At 32.3% G+C, this 18065-nt stretch overlaps 1 protein-coding gene across 1 annotated transcript in view; it reads left to right on the forward strand.

Moving 5' to 3' along the window:
* Socs36E (Suppressor of cytokine signaling at 36E) overlaps positions 1-18065 on the forward strand; it is a 34233-nt gene that overhangs the window by 8639 nt on the left and 7529 nt on the right. The window contains exons 5-6 of the mRNA XM_089644086.1: positions 464-578; positions 9285-9443. Of these exons, the coding sequence (XP_089500212.1) occupies positions 464-578; positions 9285-9443 (274 nt within the window). The remainder of the gene's footprint in view (positions 1-463; positions 579-9284; positions 9444-18065) is intronic.

Below are 18065 nucleotides of genomic sequence, written 5' to 3' on the forward strand. Positions count from 1 at the left end.
AAACTGAAATAATAACAGAACTTGGATAGAACCTTCACTCTTTGAAATTTGATGAATTGTTCAAATTCTGTGAAACAAACCGTCCTAAATCAATTCAATTACTGTTAAACTTATATAAACCTGAAATTAGCTGTGAGCTCATCAGCGGAATGCTGCCTGCTCATTCAGAGGAACGGCTCCGCGCCCGTTTTCAGATGAAACTGAAATTAGCTGTGAGCGCATCAGCGGAATGCTGCCTGCTCATTCAGAGGAACGGCTCCGCGCCCGTTTTCAGATGAAAATGAAATTAGCTGTGAGCGCATCAGCGGAATGCTGCCTGCTCATTCAGAGGAACGGCTCCGCGCCCGTTTTCAGATGAAAATGAAATTAGCTGTGAGCGCATCAGCGGAATGCTCTCTGATTATGTTAGAATACCAATTGTCATATATAAATTTAAAATTTCAACCCACAAAACACATTTCAGGTTGACTTCATACATTGTCTGGTACCCGATCTGAGAGCCATCAACAACTGTAGCTTCTACTGGGGCAAGATGGACCGATATGAAGCAGAGAGACTTTTAGAAGCCAAGCCAGAAGGTAATACCTGTTTTGTTATTACAGTAAAACCCCTATTTTACGTTTTTTAAGGGACTGAAAAAAAAAAACCTAAACGGAGGGAAAATGTAAATGGGGGGTATTGAATTTTATTTTTTATTACAAAAATTGTGTATACATTATATATTAGGGATACTGAAGAAAAGAACTTTTTATTTTTAAAAAATCCTGTATATCACGGGGGGTATTGGAGAAAAACACATTTTTAATTTAAAAAAATTAATAATGTCAGAAATAGTTATGATGATCGCGAATAATGTCAGAAAGAAGCTTCACAAATCGAGTTGAAAACCGAATGACAGATGCGTAAATAAACCCAACAAATGATGCTACAGTATTTTACACATGGCTAAAATTAAAAAATGTCGGCCAATCACCGCGTTATGCACCGTACCTCGACCAATCACGGCACGGCCGGCTAAAGTTGAAATATGTCGGCCAATCACCGCGTTGCGCGCCGTAAGCCGACCAATTACGGCACGGCCGTGTCAAGCCCGCGAAACTAACATTTTTTGAATATTTTCGACGTAAATTGCGGGAAAAAAAACGTAAAAAGCGAGTATCAAATGTACTAAAATATATCGGGACTGAAATAATTACGCGTAATTGGCGAGAAAACGTTAAATCCGGGGACGTAAAATTCGGGTTTCACTGTATTTGGTTCCAGCTTGAAACATAGGATAATTTTGAACCCGATAGGTAAATTATTAGTTTTAAATGTTTTTTCATCCAAAAATACATAAAACCACCAATTTTAACTTCTCTACACCCTCCTCAATATTTTTTTATGCTATTTTAAGTTTTTTTATCGTAAAAATGGGTCGTAATTCATTTCAAAAGACGGATTGACATCACACTACATTAATTAAAATTCGTTAAAATAATTTAAAACAACAATATTGACTTGAGAATCAATCTTAATTTACCTCGTTCATAACATTTAATTTTTATTCATTATCTATTAAGAATTGTGATTTTATTTATTACACTTGAATATGAGAAGAATAAAAAAAAAATAAAAAAATAAATAAATCGAAAGTGTTTTGTATGGATTGTATTTGTACTTAAATCTGTCAAACTGTGAAAGGCACTTAGAGGCAGTTTTAACTTTTCCCTTACTGTGGTAAAAAAATCAACGCGTTCCGGTGCTGTGTAGTCAATACACATCTCAAAATAAGCGATTTAATATCGGGAAAATATGAATATTCATAGCTAATCGATTATGTTTATTATATTTTGTATCAAACTTGATAATAATTGTAATTTAATTGCTGAAAACATGAAAAAACCATCGGCAAATGCTAAAGAAACGTGCGAGGGGTCCACATCTAACGACGATTCGCGAGCGACAGGCTAGCGGCTGGCACACACACAGCTGTGCGGTCGTAGGTATCGATGGTCTAAATCAAAATACAACTGCAGACGTGTGGATGTCTCATGTTCCCGCATAGCGAATTAAAGCGGGACATCAATAGCGTGTCATTTCCTCGCACACTCTTCGCGTATTTAGTATCACACGGTTGATTGTATTGGTGTATTTGTTTCCGATTTTTAACAAAAATCTCTGATTTTTAATTGAATTTGAAAACTATGTAAAATATTATTTTTTATATCAGTGCATAAATGTATAACGGAGGAATACCTAAAATCTGAACCCAGAATTTATAATATTTATAGAGTTATTAAAGTTATTAGAAGCAATGTGTAGTAAATACACACCACAGATAAAGAAAGATTAAGAGTATAACGGTACCGGTGGCATTTTTACTTATTTCCTATCATACTGAACAATAATCACAATCTGCTGAAATGATTGAATATTAAATGAAACGTCAAAACAATATCTGCGATGGATGTGACTTGCGCATGTATTCATGTCAAATGCATAAAATATCATACAACAGATAAAATGCAGTGTACATAAAATGAGGTCTATATAAAATGCGGTCTTCATAGAAGGCGGTCTGTGGCAGGACGTCTGTGATGTCTGGCCGGGCCCACTAGTATACAGGGTGTCCGGGGTCAAAGTGCAGTCACTTCGGGAGGTGATTCTACATGATGGTAGGAGCAAAAAAGATAAATAACTTTTTCCGAAATTCCAACTTTTTTTTTCTTACAAAAAGACATACATTTAAAATCCTTAGTGGAGGTACTTTTTCCCTTTAATAAAGTTCACCAGGGTTGTCATTGGGTATGTGGCTATGTCTTCTGGTTCTACTGTATGTCTCCCCAGGTATCTGAGCCTAGTTCCCAACAGGGCAGGACATTGGCACCATAGGTGAATTGGAGTCTTTTCATCCTCTTCACATTTCCTGCATCTGTTGGTGTTTTCCACTCCCAATATCTGCATGTGTCTCCTGAGATGGCAGTGTCCCGTTAGTAGTCCTACCAGTTCCCTCAGTGAGTTTCTGACCATATCGAGTAGTTTCTTGGTTCGTCTAGGGTCTGGTCCTTGTATGAGTACTTTGGATTGTCTCATTCCAGGTGACCTCTCCCATTCTTTGCGGTGCTGGGATTTGACCCACCTATCATATATGTAATTACTCCTACGGCCGACTCGGATCCTACAAGTGGTGCTTGTAGGATCCTATTATAATATATATAATTTGACGGCCGGCGTGGTCTAGTGGTATACGCTTTTGACTACAGATCCGAAGGTCGCGGGTTCGAACCCGGCGTGCGCAAATAAATTTTATTTGATTAATTTGTGTTATTTCACAATTAATTAATTAAAAATAATATATAGTATATTTGCGGCACGTTCCAGAGTGGAAGATACTCTCAGTATCGCCCTGGTGTAAGACCACCATTCAGAATTGAAACGTTGCTTGAAATGGCTTTAGCCGTGTTTGGTGACCAGATCTGAATAGCCAGGTACTTCCCCACCTTCCTCTTCCCCATCTCCCTCCCCTCCCCAATACCCTCAGCCTCACAACATACCCCAATTGGGGATGCCATAGTCTCACTGGCTCCAGACGGGAGCAGTTGGGACTCTTGTGCGGTAATACTGTAAAAAAAAAAAAAAAAATAAAAAAAATAATAATAACATCAGTTCAATTCACTGTTCACAGTCATTTGCCAGAATATCGTAAATGTATTTCAATGTTCATTCAAATTAACACTGGTAGTGATGAACATATTTTCGACTAGTACGGTGAATTTTTAATGATTATTGTCCTAGATTATTTCTTTATTTTTTTTCTTTTAAAGAAAGACAAACATTCCCGGGTTACGAATAACCTGACAATATTTGAAAATCTCCTACTACCACCACAGTAAGCTGAAAATGTTGCTTGTGTTGTGATGGAGGACTTAGCCAGCCGAGGAATTGAACACACTACGCCTGGGTGGTACCAAAACGCGATGTCAACTCGGCCACCGACCGGTCGAAATTTTCTGAATGAATTTTAGTTAAAATGTCATTTATTTCAAACCTCAGAGATTATCACTACATTGTAAATGTGCATTTTTGACATGAAACAGTTATTTGTATTACTTTTGTGTTATGTTTATTTTACCTTTCTATTTAAAAAAAAATCCTCTGATGTCCAACGTTAAGCCAAATTAACGTAGAAAAATTTCTAAAACGAAAAAAAATTATATTCCAAAAATTTTCAAATAATTTTCTGATGTATTATCAAGCATTACATATTTTATATATTAGGCCAATCAATAAAGAGTTTGAGGTATGCAAAAATTCCCCCGTCGATGAAATTTTTGCAGTCACGTGGAGTATCATTTAGGGATGACAAATGACAAGAGATCCAACAAAATATTTAACGGGAAGTTAGTTATTTTTAGGAAAAACTGAAAAAAAATTATAACTCTCGCTGGAAAAGTATTTCTTTCGAGAACTCTTCACATATTGTTAGTATTAATTAATATCCACCTGATTAAATAGAAATCCAACAATATTTTTGTAGGGAAAGTGTTTTTTTTAAAAGAGATTTGTTTTTTAATTCTATTGTTACCGGGAAAATTATTCCCTCCAATTTTTGATCACGGAGTGTCTTTATATTGGTGTTTGCTTTATTTAATCAAGAGATCCAACATTTTTTTCTTTTGGAACATGCTTTTTTGATATCAGTCAAAAATATCGCTCCGGAAAAATCACCCGTCCAATTTTTTTACGCCAAGTTGATGGGATAGCTATGTAAAAACGATTTCTGCAAAGATCCAACAAAATTTTGAACGGCAACCTATTTTTTAAAATTAATTTCGAACGCACGCTCATTTCGCGTGATTTTTTGATAGACGGGAGCCCGCGGGGTAAGGGGAGGGGTGGGACTAGTCGCACGGGGGGCAAGCGAGCCGTTCGGCGCGAGATATAGCTGACCGCTGCCCGCCGAGTAAGCCGCGGTGGGGACTTGGGGAGGGGTGGGAAGCCGACTTGATGTTTTTTGTGTTTGGTTGTCCGAAAATGTGAAAAATGCATTGAATATTATACCTCAATGGAAGAATGAATGTTTTACACAAAATCTGTTTCTATTACTGTAAAGGTGTTTTATAGTAACCATAGAATTAAATTAAATTTTACTAGTGGTTTATATGCGAAGTGCAATATAAACAAACTCAATATATATTTTTAAATTATTGTGGCATTGTAAATGAGGTTGTTTCATAATTCTCAAATTCTCAATAAAAAGCAACACAAACAGGCATTTCCGAAAGCGTTGTTAAAACCAATGAAAGAGACGTAAAGCTTCTATAATATCAATTTTAATTTTAAAATACTTGCATAATATAATGTTATTTTAACCAATTCATTATTTTGACAACTGCCTATTTATGTGACAGAAAATTAAATGGGTGTAGTTAGTGTGGAATAATAATATTAATTATAAGACATTATAGGTAACTACAATACAATGACAACAATTGGGATCAGTTCTTATTTTTAACGTTTTATTGTTGAATCAAAATCTATTATAATATGAAAAAAAGTTTTACACGTTAAAAACATTACTCTGCGAAACTAAAATTAGAGATCATTTACTAACTGACCAAAAAATAAAACAAAAATACAATAAAATAAGGTACAAAGGTTGATATTATTTTTGTTATTATAGAAACAGAAGATAGAAAAAATATAGAAATAGAACTACATTTTAAAATACACATTTTTTTCACAATAAGATCATAAGAAATATTTTCATACTATCTAGAATCTAGATAAAACAAATAACATGTCCCACATAATGTGTTAATTGCGAGGAAAAAAATTAAATTAGCTGTTAATATTAAAAAAAAATCTGTGTTTCAAAAAAGGTTTGTTGAATTAATTCGGATGAAATAATTACGCTGCAAACTTGGATTTTTTTGAAGAAGATGGTTGTTCACTTTGCAAATCATTTTCACTACTATTGTCATAATTTAAAATATTGATGCCAATGTATTTAAGAAAACATATGGGAGGGGATCGAATAATAGGCTTGACTATGGGAAACGGCGGACTAATGACCGAGCCTTTCCACGCGGTGGCTTCGGTTAGTACTAGACATGGGCAGATTCATTCACAATAATGAATCAATTCATTCTTATTCACATGGTCAAGTGAACTAATTCATCGAATTTATTCATTTAATTCCTTGATTCGACACTTCATTTTGGTTTTGTACCTAGATTGCTCACATTTAGGAAACTTAAAGAAAGCAATAATGAACCATTTTTTCGCATTCACATAAATGTGTTCGTTTTGAAAAAAACATTTTAAATAAACACACAAAAAATATCAAATATAGGGATTTATTTTGTACATTGCAGAAGTACATTTATAACTTTACTTAGAAAACCTGTATTTGTAAGCTTTACACTTTATAGCACAGAGTTCTTAAAGCGAGGAGAGCTTTGGAGTAACTTTAGTAAAAAACAATATGTCGTTACACAAAATAAACATATTACAAACTTTATAATAAATATGTTATTTTACGAACAAAAATAAAAAGTAATTTTACAAGTCACTAATAAAATCGTTGAGATGGGTGCCGCAAAGGACACGGAAGGCGCAGGGCGCTGGACCTGGAGAGGAATAGTCGGATGTTTATTTTTTAACTCCCATTTCTAAATTGTGGAGCAATGCATCCCTCCATCTACTTCAGAAAAGTAACACCAAAGTTCGGTCCTTTTTCTGGAAGACATCTTGGCTATTCAATATGTTGCTTTTTCCTATAAAAAACGACAAACATCATTAAACAATACCAAAAATAAAAAGTCCCACTCGATTTTTCTTTTTTTTGCATAGAAATTTTTTGCTGGCAAACTGAATCCCAGAATAAAAATTATTATTATCTTTCTTCGTAAAACTATCTACATATTTACTACAAAATTAGGTAAAATATATTATTTTAGGGGCAATGAGATACGTTCTTAAAGAAATTATAAGAACTACATTATTATTATCCCACTTTTGTATATCCGACCCGTTCACCTGGAATAAGCTTGAAATAAATATATATTATATTTATTTATTTTAATGTTTGCAGGTACTTGCCTCAATGGTAATTTTAAATCCATGCGCCAAATAAAAACTGATTGAAAGTCTGAAATTGAGTGGCATACAATTCAGTACAAAAATACAGAAATCAAAACATATTACTTGTTATCATCACACACAATTCGACAGTCAACTGATCTCGTTTTACGTCTACAAGTAGGCAGGTACATAAAAAACATACTTATAGGAACAATAACGTAAACATCGTTTTGTTTCTAGGCGTATTGCAATAATTGGAAGGGAGAAGAATATAGGAGATACTTTCGCTTTTTTACTAGGATTCAGATTTATTTTGTTTGGTTGGTATTTCCAGCAAATGACATATTACTTTGTAGTTGCTTTGAAATCTCGCGAACAAATGTAATATGGCGTTATGATTTTGGTTGACGACCGGTGTATTATCGTATATGTGAAATAATTAAAACGAAATAAAAATTTGAAGTGTATATTTTTTTAGGTTTTCCTTAACATTAAGAGTCACTTTTAGTAATAATATAACTAAATTCAAGTATCAATTCAAATAAACATTCCATATTTACCGTGAAGCGGAATTCCAAATTTACCAAATTTTACCAAATCAAATCAAATTTACCAAAGTGTGTTATGTTTTGTTATGAATTAAATTATTAATAAAAATGTATTTTAATTATCGTTGAATGTGCCAACCCTTATCATAAAGCAACATTTTTTTATGGTTTTTACCCGGTTTCAGGGCAAATATCAATTCGTTTCAGAATTGTGTTATTAATTATTAACTTATTAACTGCCAACTTTATTTTCGATTTTAATAGAAGTATTGTCATGTTTTTTTTCTTTTCAATGTAACTATGTAAAAAAAGTTTTTTGAAAAGTGTAATCAATTTATTGATAAAATTGATGAGTTCAGATTCTTTTTCGAATAAAAATGGAATTTACAAAAAGTCCATATTGGATTTATTAATCCATAAGGAATTGTGGTTTTAAAAGCTCGAATCGAAAGCAGATATACGAAGCGTTGTCAATAAACCATGCAATTTGCCCTTTGTTAATTTTACACAGACTCTAGAAGCGGCCGTCAAACGCGTAGCGTAGTCCCGAATGGAACTAGCCCTACCCCTCCCCTTACCCCGCGGGCAGCGGTCAGCTATATCCCGCGCCGAACGGCTCGCTATCCCCCCGTGCGACTAGCCCCACCCCTCCCCTTACCCCGCGGGCTCCCGTTCATCAAAAAATCACGCGAAATGAGCGTGCGTTCGAAATTAATTTAAAAAAATAGGTTGCCGTTCAAAATTTTGTTGGATCTTTGCAGAAATCGTTTTTACATAGCTATCCCATCAACTTGGCGTAAAAAAATTGGACGGGTGATTTTTCCGGAGCGATATTTTTGACTGATATCAAAAAAGCATGTTCCAAAAGAAAAAAATGTTGGATCTATTGATTAAATAAAGCAAACACCAATATAAAGACACTCCGTGATCAAAAATTGGAGGGAATAATTTTCCCGGTAACAATAGAATTAAAAAACAAATCTCTTTAAAAAAAAACACTTTCCCTACAAAAATATTGTTGGATTTCTATTTAATCAGGTGGATATTAATTAATACTAACAATATGTGAAGAGTTCTCGAAAGAAATACTTTTCCAGCGAGAGTTATAATTTTTTTTCAGTTTTTGCTAAAAATAACTAACTTCCCGTTAAATATTTTGTTGGATCTCTTGTCATTCGTCATCCCTAAATGATACTCCACGTGACTGCAAAAATTTCATCGACGGGGGAATTAATGCTTGGGTTAGCCTCATTTTGAACCTTTATTGACTGGCCTATATGTGGAAACAATAATGCGGGTGTGGGTTTTTGTCCGGTCACTTGGAAATTTAAATACATAACACGAAATTTAATTATTTTAGCAAATTCATCGATATTTCCTGCATTTTTCTTTTTTTTACTAAATTCATGCATTTTTCATCAAGTTTTGTTGGTGCATTTAAATGCATTAGAGTTATTTAATGATAGTACATTTCACTTTTCAATTTCTTGGCTGTTTCGGCAGTTTTCATCAAATTAATAGCGACGTCTGTTATACGTTAGAAAAAGGTCAAAATGAGAGTGGCCAATCACTAGTGACGGCCAATCATAGTCTACTTTACCCTACTGTAGTTTTTAAACTTTTAATTTGAATAAATAACTAAATGAATAATTTGATGATTTGTTCCAGGCACATTCCTTCTCCGCGACTCGGCTCAGGAGGAGTACCTGTTCTCCGTGTCCTTTCGCAAGTATGGGCGGTCTCTGCACGCGCGCATCGAGCAGTTCAACCACAAGTTTAGCTTCGACTCGCACGACCCTGGCGTGTACGCAGCCAGCACGGTCACAGGTAAGATCATTACAGTCTTTTTGGGTATGTACCTACCATGTACCTCCCAGCCAGACACGGTCACATGAAAGTTATGCTATCTCATTTTGTATTATGGTGAGAAAAAATTTAAACATGTTAGAAAGAGAGAATACTGCATAAAAAATTTACCGTCAACTCTCATTTAGCATTTGAAAAATAATTGTCAAGGTTAGCAAATGTTTATTTTAGGTGAAGTGACAGCTAGTTAAATCTTTTTCTATGTTTGCATTCAAAATTTTATCATTTTTAATTGCATACATCGGTTTGCAATACTAAAATCTGAAAGAATCTTTCGTCTGAAACAAACTTCAAGAACCTTCATTCCGACAGTTCTCACATGAGAAGTACATTGCAAAATGTCGGAGGTTTTAGGGGCTAAATCAATATATTTTAAACCGCATCACGTAGCTGTTGCACCGTGTAAATGATATCCAACTACACCAGCGACATCTGCTTGGAGCTCTTCAGATTATTTGCCATTTTTGTTTCGTGACGCTGAATTGTTTTAACGCTTTTTCCGCTCCAACCAATAAGGAGGCTACGATTCAAATCTTACTGGTTTGAATCTGCGCAGTGTGGCTTTAAGTTCTATCGAGCCGCCCGCGCCGTAGCGAAAACGTCAGTTAATGACAGTTGACGAAAACACCGTACCGAGAAAACAACCGATGTGTCAATTCGATTTTTAGCCGGAGTTATAATTAGTTCAATCTTATACGAGTGCCTGTGAATTCCTCCACCATACGAGCGCTGCCAAAAGAACCATATCATCAAACATCACAACCAACTCTTCCGTAAGTCACATTCGCGAATACCTATCTTTTTGGTTCAGCGAACGGAGCGTTAATTTGCCTAGGCACAAACCTGCATAACCATTATAATCTAACCCATGTGTCGATGGTCTACGCGATTATCGCACATTACGTAGGCAGTTCTTGTTTTAACCTCTGGAACACCGATTGTGCACCAGCGACAAGAATTTTTACCCATCGGCAAATCGATTGTGCACTGGTGACATTGGAATTTCTCCCTAGCTGAATTTTTTTTGATATGCCATAAGAAGGTGTATTAAAAATATATTAGAATCGTTTGCGCAGCCTCTCGGGACGTTCACAAAATAAATTATCTGTGACCCTCCTAATTAAATTTCAATGGAAGCTTTCAAAGCCTTCATTTCTTTTAGAACAATTTTTGTGTAGGGTATTTATTCGTATTTAGATAGAAATAATAAAACATATTTATGTTCATGTACATATATTTTTTTAAGAATCGTCTTCTGAACGTTTATTTTTTATTTAAGATAACGTAAGCTTTTCTGGGAAAACGTCTTATGACATAAACGTAAAATATACATTTTTTTTTTGTAATTATTTTTTATTTTTAATAATATGTTTACATGGTACATAATTCATTTTACATCTTGGGTCTTTTTACTACTCTTCCATTGAAAGCATTTGCTTGTGTATGGAAGGGGAGTGTACATAAATGTTGTTAGTTAGTACTTAAATAATTCATTGTACATAAATGTATGTTTGCTGTAGTATTTTTTTGATAGTAGTGAAGGATAATATATTAATATATTAAATTTTAAAAAAGAAAGGAAGTTATGGAAAACTAAGGATATTTGTGAGATTAATTAAGTGACAGTAGTTTTTTTTTTTCAGAATATTTTTAAAGTGTCTCTTGACAGAGAGCAGTATTTGGGTTTTATCATTAATGCTTCTGATTTCTTCTGGTAGATGATTGAAAAAAGTTCTTAACCCTTTCACACCCGCATTATTGTTTCCACACATATAAAATATGTAATGCTTGATAATACCTCAGAAAATTATTTGAAAATTTTTGGCATTTAATTTTTTTTTTTTTTTTAGAAATTTTTCTATGTTAATTTGGATTAACATTGGGCGTCAGAGGGTATTTTTTACATAGTAACGTAAAATAAACATAACACAAAAGTAATACAAATAACTGCTTTATGTCAAAAATGCACATTGACAATGTAGTGATAATCACTAAGGTACAAACAAATAACATTTTAACTAAAATTCATTCATAAATAAAGAAATAATCTAGGATAATAAATCTTTAAAAATTCGCCATACTAGTCGAAAACATGTCCCTCACTACCAGTGTTAATTTGAATGAACATTGAGATTCATTTACAATATTCTGGGAAATGACTGTGATCAGTGAATTGAACTGATGTTATTATTATAGAACACATCTTTATGAGTGAAAATATTTGTAATTCGAGTAGAAAATATTGATATCTCACCTTAAATTAAGTAATCAATGACCGCAGAAATTCGATGAAACTTACAATCAGCAGATGTCAAAATATTGATCGTTGTTGTGGCGGGAATAAGGATTTCAACGGAGCGGAAAAAATAGACGCCACAGAAAAGACTACAAACTATAAGAAAACGAAAACATGGCTTTTCTAAATCGCTACAGTTACGGTAAAAAAATTCACAAAGTTCATGTTAATTTGAATTAACACTGGGGCTGAAAGGGTTAACTGGGAAGTATAATAATGTTGTGCAAAAGACGTATTTAGTTTTGGGCATAGAAAAACATGTCTAAGTCGCGTTCTGTTTTCATTTAAAAATTGATATTTATCTTTTTCTTTTATAATTTGGATTAGTGAGTTTTTAATATATAGGTCTTTAAATTTGAAATTCTTCAAACAGGCGTTCTGTTGGGTAGTCAAAGGATTTTTTTAATATAATTTTAATAATTGTTCTTTGTATAATTTCAATTGGAAGAAGGTTACATTTATACGCGGATCCCCAACTAATAATAGCGTATTGTAAAGTGGATTGAACTAAGGCATAGTAAATTAAATATAGATTTTTTATCGACAGAAAGTTTCTAATTCTTAAAAATATATATATTAATTTTCTAATTTTGTTTACTACTTGACTTATTTGTTCCTTCCATTTCAGATTTTTATCAATAATTACTCCTAGATATTTAATTTTATTTGTTGTTTTTAGTACTGTACAGTTTGATTTGCAATAGTTTTGGCTGTGAATCTTAGTATTATTATGTATGACAATGTCATCAATCTCATTATCTGGTAAACAGAAAACAATCGAAAAAAAATTAAAAATAATTTCACACAGATTCTTCGGTTCTTACGCTCACATACAAGAATTAAAAAATATATTACGACATCATAAAACTAAAAAAAATATAAATGTCGGAGATATAAATTTAAATATTGTTAATGACTACTCCTCTAACGATAAAGATAATTATCTAAATAGATCACTAGAAACATTCTCGGACAACCCCCTTCCTGCATCAATCACTTATTTACAAATATCAGAGATACACAAAATATAACATCTGCCGTAATAAATACATCTATAACGGATCATTTTGCATGCATATTTAAATACAATTACAAAAATCAGAACTTTCCTTTACCAACTGCAATTATCCTAAATATGACTGATGTACATAACTTTAGTATTAATGTAAATGCTCTCATAAAAATATAAAGTAACTACGAAGAATGGCAAGATATATATCAATGTAACAATGTAGAAGAATGGAAAAGATATTTATCAATGTAACGACGTAGAAGAATGGAAAGGATATATATCAATGTAACGACGTAGAAGAATGGAAAGGATATATATCAATGTAACAATGTAGAAGAATGGAAAAGATATTTATCAATGTAACGACGTAGAAGAATGGAAAGGATATATATCAATGTAACGACGTAGAAGAATGGAAAGGATATATATCAATGTAACAATGTAGAAGAATGGAAAAGATATTTATCAATGTAACGACGTAGAAGAATGGAAAGGATATATATCAATGTAACGACGTAGAAGAATGGAAAGGATATATATCAATGTAACAATGTAGAAGAATGGAAAAGATATTTATCAATGTAACGACGTAGAAGAATGGAAAGGATATATATCAATGTAACGACGTAGAAGAATGGAAAGGATATATATCAATGTAACAATGTAGAAGAATGGAAAAGATATTTATCAATGTAACGACGTAGAAGAATGGAAAGGATATATATCAATGTAACGACGTAGAAGAATGGAAAGGATATATATCAATGTAACAATGTAGAAGAATGGAAAAGATATTTATCAATGTAACGACGTAGAAGAATGGAAAGGATATATATCAATGTAACGACGTAGAAGAATGGAAAGGATATATATAAATGTAACAATGTAGAAGAATGGAAAAGATATTTATCAATGTAACGACCTAGAAGAATGGAAAGGATATATATCAATGTAACGACGTAGAAGAATGGAAAGGATATATATCAATGTAACGACGTAGAAGAATGGAAAGGATATATATCAATGTAACAACGTAGAAGAATGGAAAGGATATATATCAATGTAACGACGTAGAAGAATGGAAAGGATATATATCAATGTAACGACGTAGAAGAATGGAAAGGATATATATCAATGTAACAATGTAGAAGAATGGAAAAGATATATATCAATGTAACAATGTAGAAGAATGGAAAAGATATATATCAATGTAACGACGTAGAAGAATGGAATAGATATATATCAATGTAACAATGTAGAAGAATGGAAAAGATATATATCAATGTAACAATGTAGAAGAATGGAAAAGATATATATCAATGTAACAATGTAGAAGAATGGAAAAGATATATATCAATGTAACGACGTAGAAGAATGGAAAGGATATACAGGGTGTCCGGAAACTCGTAGTACAAGCGGGAAACTGGTGAATCTACATCACATTTGGAGTCGATTTTGTAGTATATTTTTTTTTATTTGAGCTTTCGTTATCGAGTAAATCGAGTTTGAAGTTGATTTTTTTTTTTTTTTTTTTTTTTTAATCAAATTCTTATAAATTATTACTGAAGATCAAAGTACCCAACTAATTAAAACTATTTGAAAGTAAAACAAATGAAGAAACTCGGATTTGAAGCATTATTTTGAAATCACCCTTCATTTAACCCGGTGTAATCATAAAATATTTCTGCCCTGCAGGGTTAAAACATCTGTTATTCAACCCTAAACACCAGAAAAAACTTTAACCCTAAAATAGCCGAAAAATATTTTTTTTTGGTTTTTTTTTTTTTTTTTTGAAAATGTTCAAATCAAAAAACTTTATGTTTTTTTGGGTTCCCCATGTGGTGTAGATTCTCCAGTTTCCCGCTTGTACTACGAGTTTCCGGACACCGTGTATATCAATGTAACAACGTAGAAGAATGGAAAGGATATATATCAATGTAACAACGTAGAAGAATGGAAAGGATATATATCAATGTAACGACGTAGAAGAATGGAAAGGATATATATCAATGTAACAATGTAGAAGAATGGAAAAGATATTTATCAATGTAACGACGTAGAAGAATGGAAAGGATATATATCAATGTAACGACGTAGAAGAATGGAAAGGATATATATCAATGTAACAATGTAGAAGAATGGAAAAGATATTTATCAATGTAACGACGTAGAAGAATGGAAAGGATATATATCAATGTAATGACGTAGAAGAATGGAAAGGATATATATCAATGTAACAATGTAGAAGAATGGAAAAGATATTTATCAATGTAACGACGTAGAAGAATGGAAAGGATATATATCAATGTAACGACGTAGAAGAATGGAAAGGATATATATCAATGTAACAATGTAGAAGAATGGAAAAGATATTTATCAATGTAACGACGTAGAAGAATGGAAAGGATATATATCAATGTAACAATGTAGAAGAATGGAAAAGATATTTATCAATGTAACGACGTAGAAGAATGGAAAGGATATATATCAATGTAACGACGTAGAAGAATGGAAAGGATATATATCAATGTAACAATGTAGAAGAATGGAAAAGATATTTATCAATGTAACGACGTAGAAGAATGGAAAGGATATATATCAATGTAACGACGTAGAAGAATGGAAAGGATATATATCAATGTAACAATGTAGAAGAATGGAAAAGATATTTATCAATGTAACGACGTAGAAGAATGGAAAGGATATATATCAATGTAACGACGTAGAAGAATGGAAAGGATATATATCAATGTAACGACGTAAAAGAATGGAAAGGATATATATCAATGTAACAACGTAGAAGAATGGAAAGGATATATATCAATGTAACGACGTAGAAGAATGGAAAGGATATATATCAATGTAACGACGTAGAAGAATGGAAAGGATATATATCAATGCAACAATGTAGAAGAATGGAAAAGATATATATCAATGTAACAATGTAGAAGAATGGAAAAGATATATATCAATGTAACGACGTAGAAGAATGGAATAGATATATATCAATGTAACAATGTAGAAGAATGGAAAAGATATATATCAATGTAACAATGTAGAAGAATGGAAAAGATATATATCAATGTAACAATGTAGAAGAATGGAAAAGATATATATCAATGTAACAATGTAGAAGAATGGAAAAGATATATATCAATGTAACAATGTAGAAGAATGGAAAAGATATATATCAATGTAACAATGTAGAAGAATGGAGAAGATATATATCAATGTAACAATGTAGAAGAATGGAAAAGATATACACGGTGTCCGGAAACTCGTAGTACAAGCGGGAAACTGGAGAATCTACACCACATGGGGAACCCAAAAAAACATAAAGTTTTTTGATTTGAGCATTTTCGAAAAAAAAAAAAAACCAAAAAAATATATTTTTCGGCTATTTTAGGGTTAAATTTTTTTCTGGTGTTTAGGGTTGAACAACAGATGTTTTAACCCTGCAGAGCAGAAATATTTTATGATTACACCGGGTTAAATGAAGGATGATTTCAAAATAATGCTTCAAATCCGAGTTTCTTCATTTGTTTTACTTTCAAATAGTTTTAATTAGTTGGGTACTTTGATCTTCAGTAATAATTTATAAGAAATTGATTAAAAAAAAAAAAAAAAAAAAAAAAATCAACTTCAAACTCGATTTACTCGATAACGAAAGCTCAAATCAAAAAAAAATATACTACAAAATCGACTCCAAATGTGATGTAGATTCACCAGTTTCCCGCTTGTACTACGAGTTTCCGGACACCCTGTATATCAATGTAACGACGTAGAAGAATGGAATAGATATATATCAATGTAACAATGTAGAAGAATGGAAAAGATATATATCAATGTAACAATGTAGAAGAATGGAAAAGATATATATCAATGTAACAATGTAGCAGAATGGAAAAGATATATATCAATGTAACGACGTAGAAGAATGGAATAGATATATATCAATGTAACAATGTAGAAGAATGGAAAAGATATATATCAATGTAACAATGTAGAAGAATGGAAAAGATATATATCAATGTAACAATGTAGAAGAATGGAAATGATATATATCAATGTAACAATGTAGAAGAATGGAAATGATATATATCAATGTAACAATGTAGAAGAATGGAAAAGATATATATCAATGTAACAATGTAGAAGAATGGAAAAGATATATATCAATGTAACAATGTAGAAGAATGGAAAAGAAATATATCAATGTAGAAGAATGGAAAAGATATATATCAATGTAACGACGTAGACGAATGGAATAGATATATATCAATGTAACAATGTAGAAGAATGGAAAAGATATATATCAATGTAACAATGTAGAAGAATGGAAAAGATATATATCAATGTAACAATGTAGAAGAATGGAAAAGATATATATGAATGTAACAATGTAGAAGAATGGAAAAGATATATATCAATGTAACGACGTAGAAGAATGGAATAGATATATATCAATGTAACAATGTAGAAGAATGGAAAAGATATATATCAATATAGTCTTGGAGAGAGGTTGTAGATATGTAATCAAATCATAATAGAGATATAAACAATAGAGACATAAACATCATTATTTAATGTTTTTATTATCAATGTAAAGTTTTTTTTTTACAGGTGTTTTTCGATGTCTGTCTCACTAGGATATACCTGTGTCGAGACAGACGTATTGAGTACATAAATTAATGTTTATTATTTGATACATATAAGATTTCATTACATTAAATGACAATGTGAAAATGATAAAAAAATAATAATAATAAATGATAAATTGGTTAATCAGCATCTAGTTGGAGTACATACTTATGTAGGGGTTTTATAAAATTTTTGATCTTGGATCTGTCTTGGCTGATGATCCAAGACTTGATGTCTGTTTTATATTAAAAAAAATATATGTTCAGTCTAATGGCTAGTGGGAGAGCCCTTGTTGCAAAATATCTAAAATTTTGTCTGGCCAAAAGTTGTTTTAGCGAAAGGGATTTGTAAGAGATTATGTCCTTTAGTTCTAGTATCACAAGCAGTTTGGACATTGTCAAAAGTGGTTTTGTGTTATTATTCACAAACCATCAGAGAAATATTTTCTTATGGACCTCTTGTATTTGGCAATTCGCAACTGAAAATATCAACCTTGGATAATACGCTATTGTAATTATTGCATAGTCTGTTCAGGCAAGAATTCTGCTTAGAGTTCATTTTGCATTGATCAACCCTGAACAGGACACAAGAGCATGTTGAAAGCGCAGGTACATTGAATGGAATCTTGTTTAGC

The sequence above is a fragment of the Hesperophylax consimilis genome, chromosome 20 (genome assembly GCF_061612785.1).
Source record: "Hesperophylax consimilis isolate HC1 chromosome 20, BYU_Hcon_1.0, whole genome shotgun sequence".
NCBI lineage: Eukaryota > Metazoa > Arthropoda > Insecta > Trichoptera > Limnephilidae > Hesperophylax > Hesperophylax consimilis.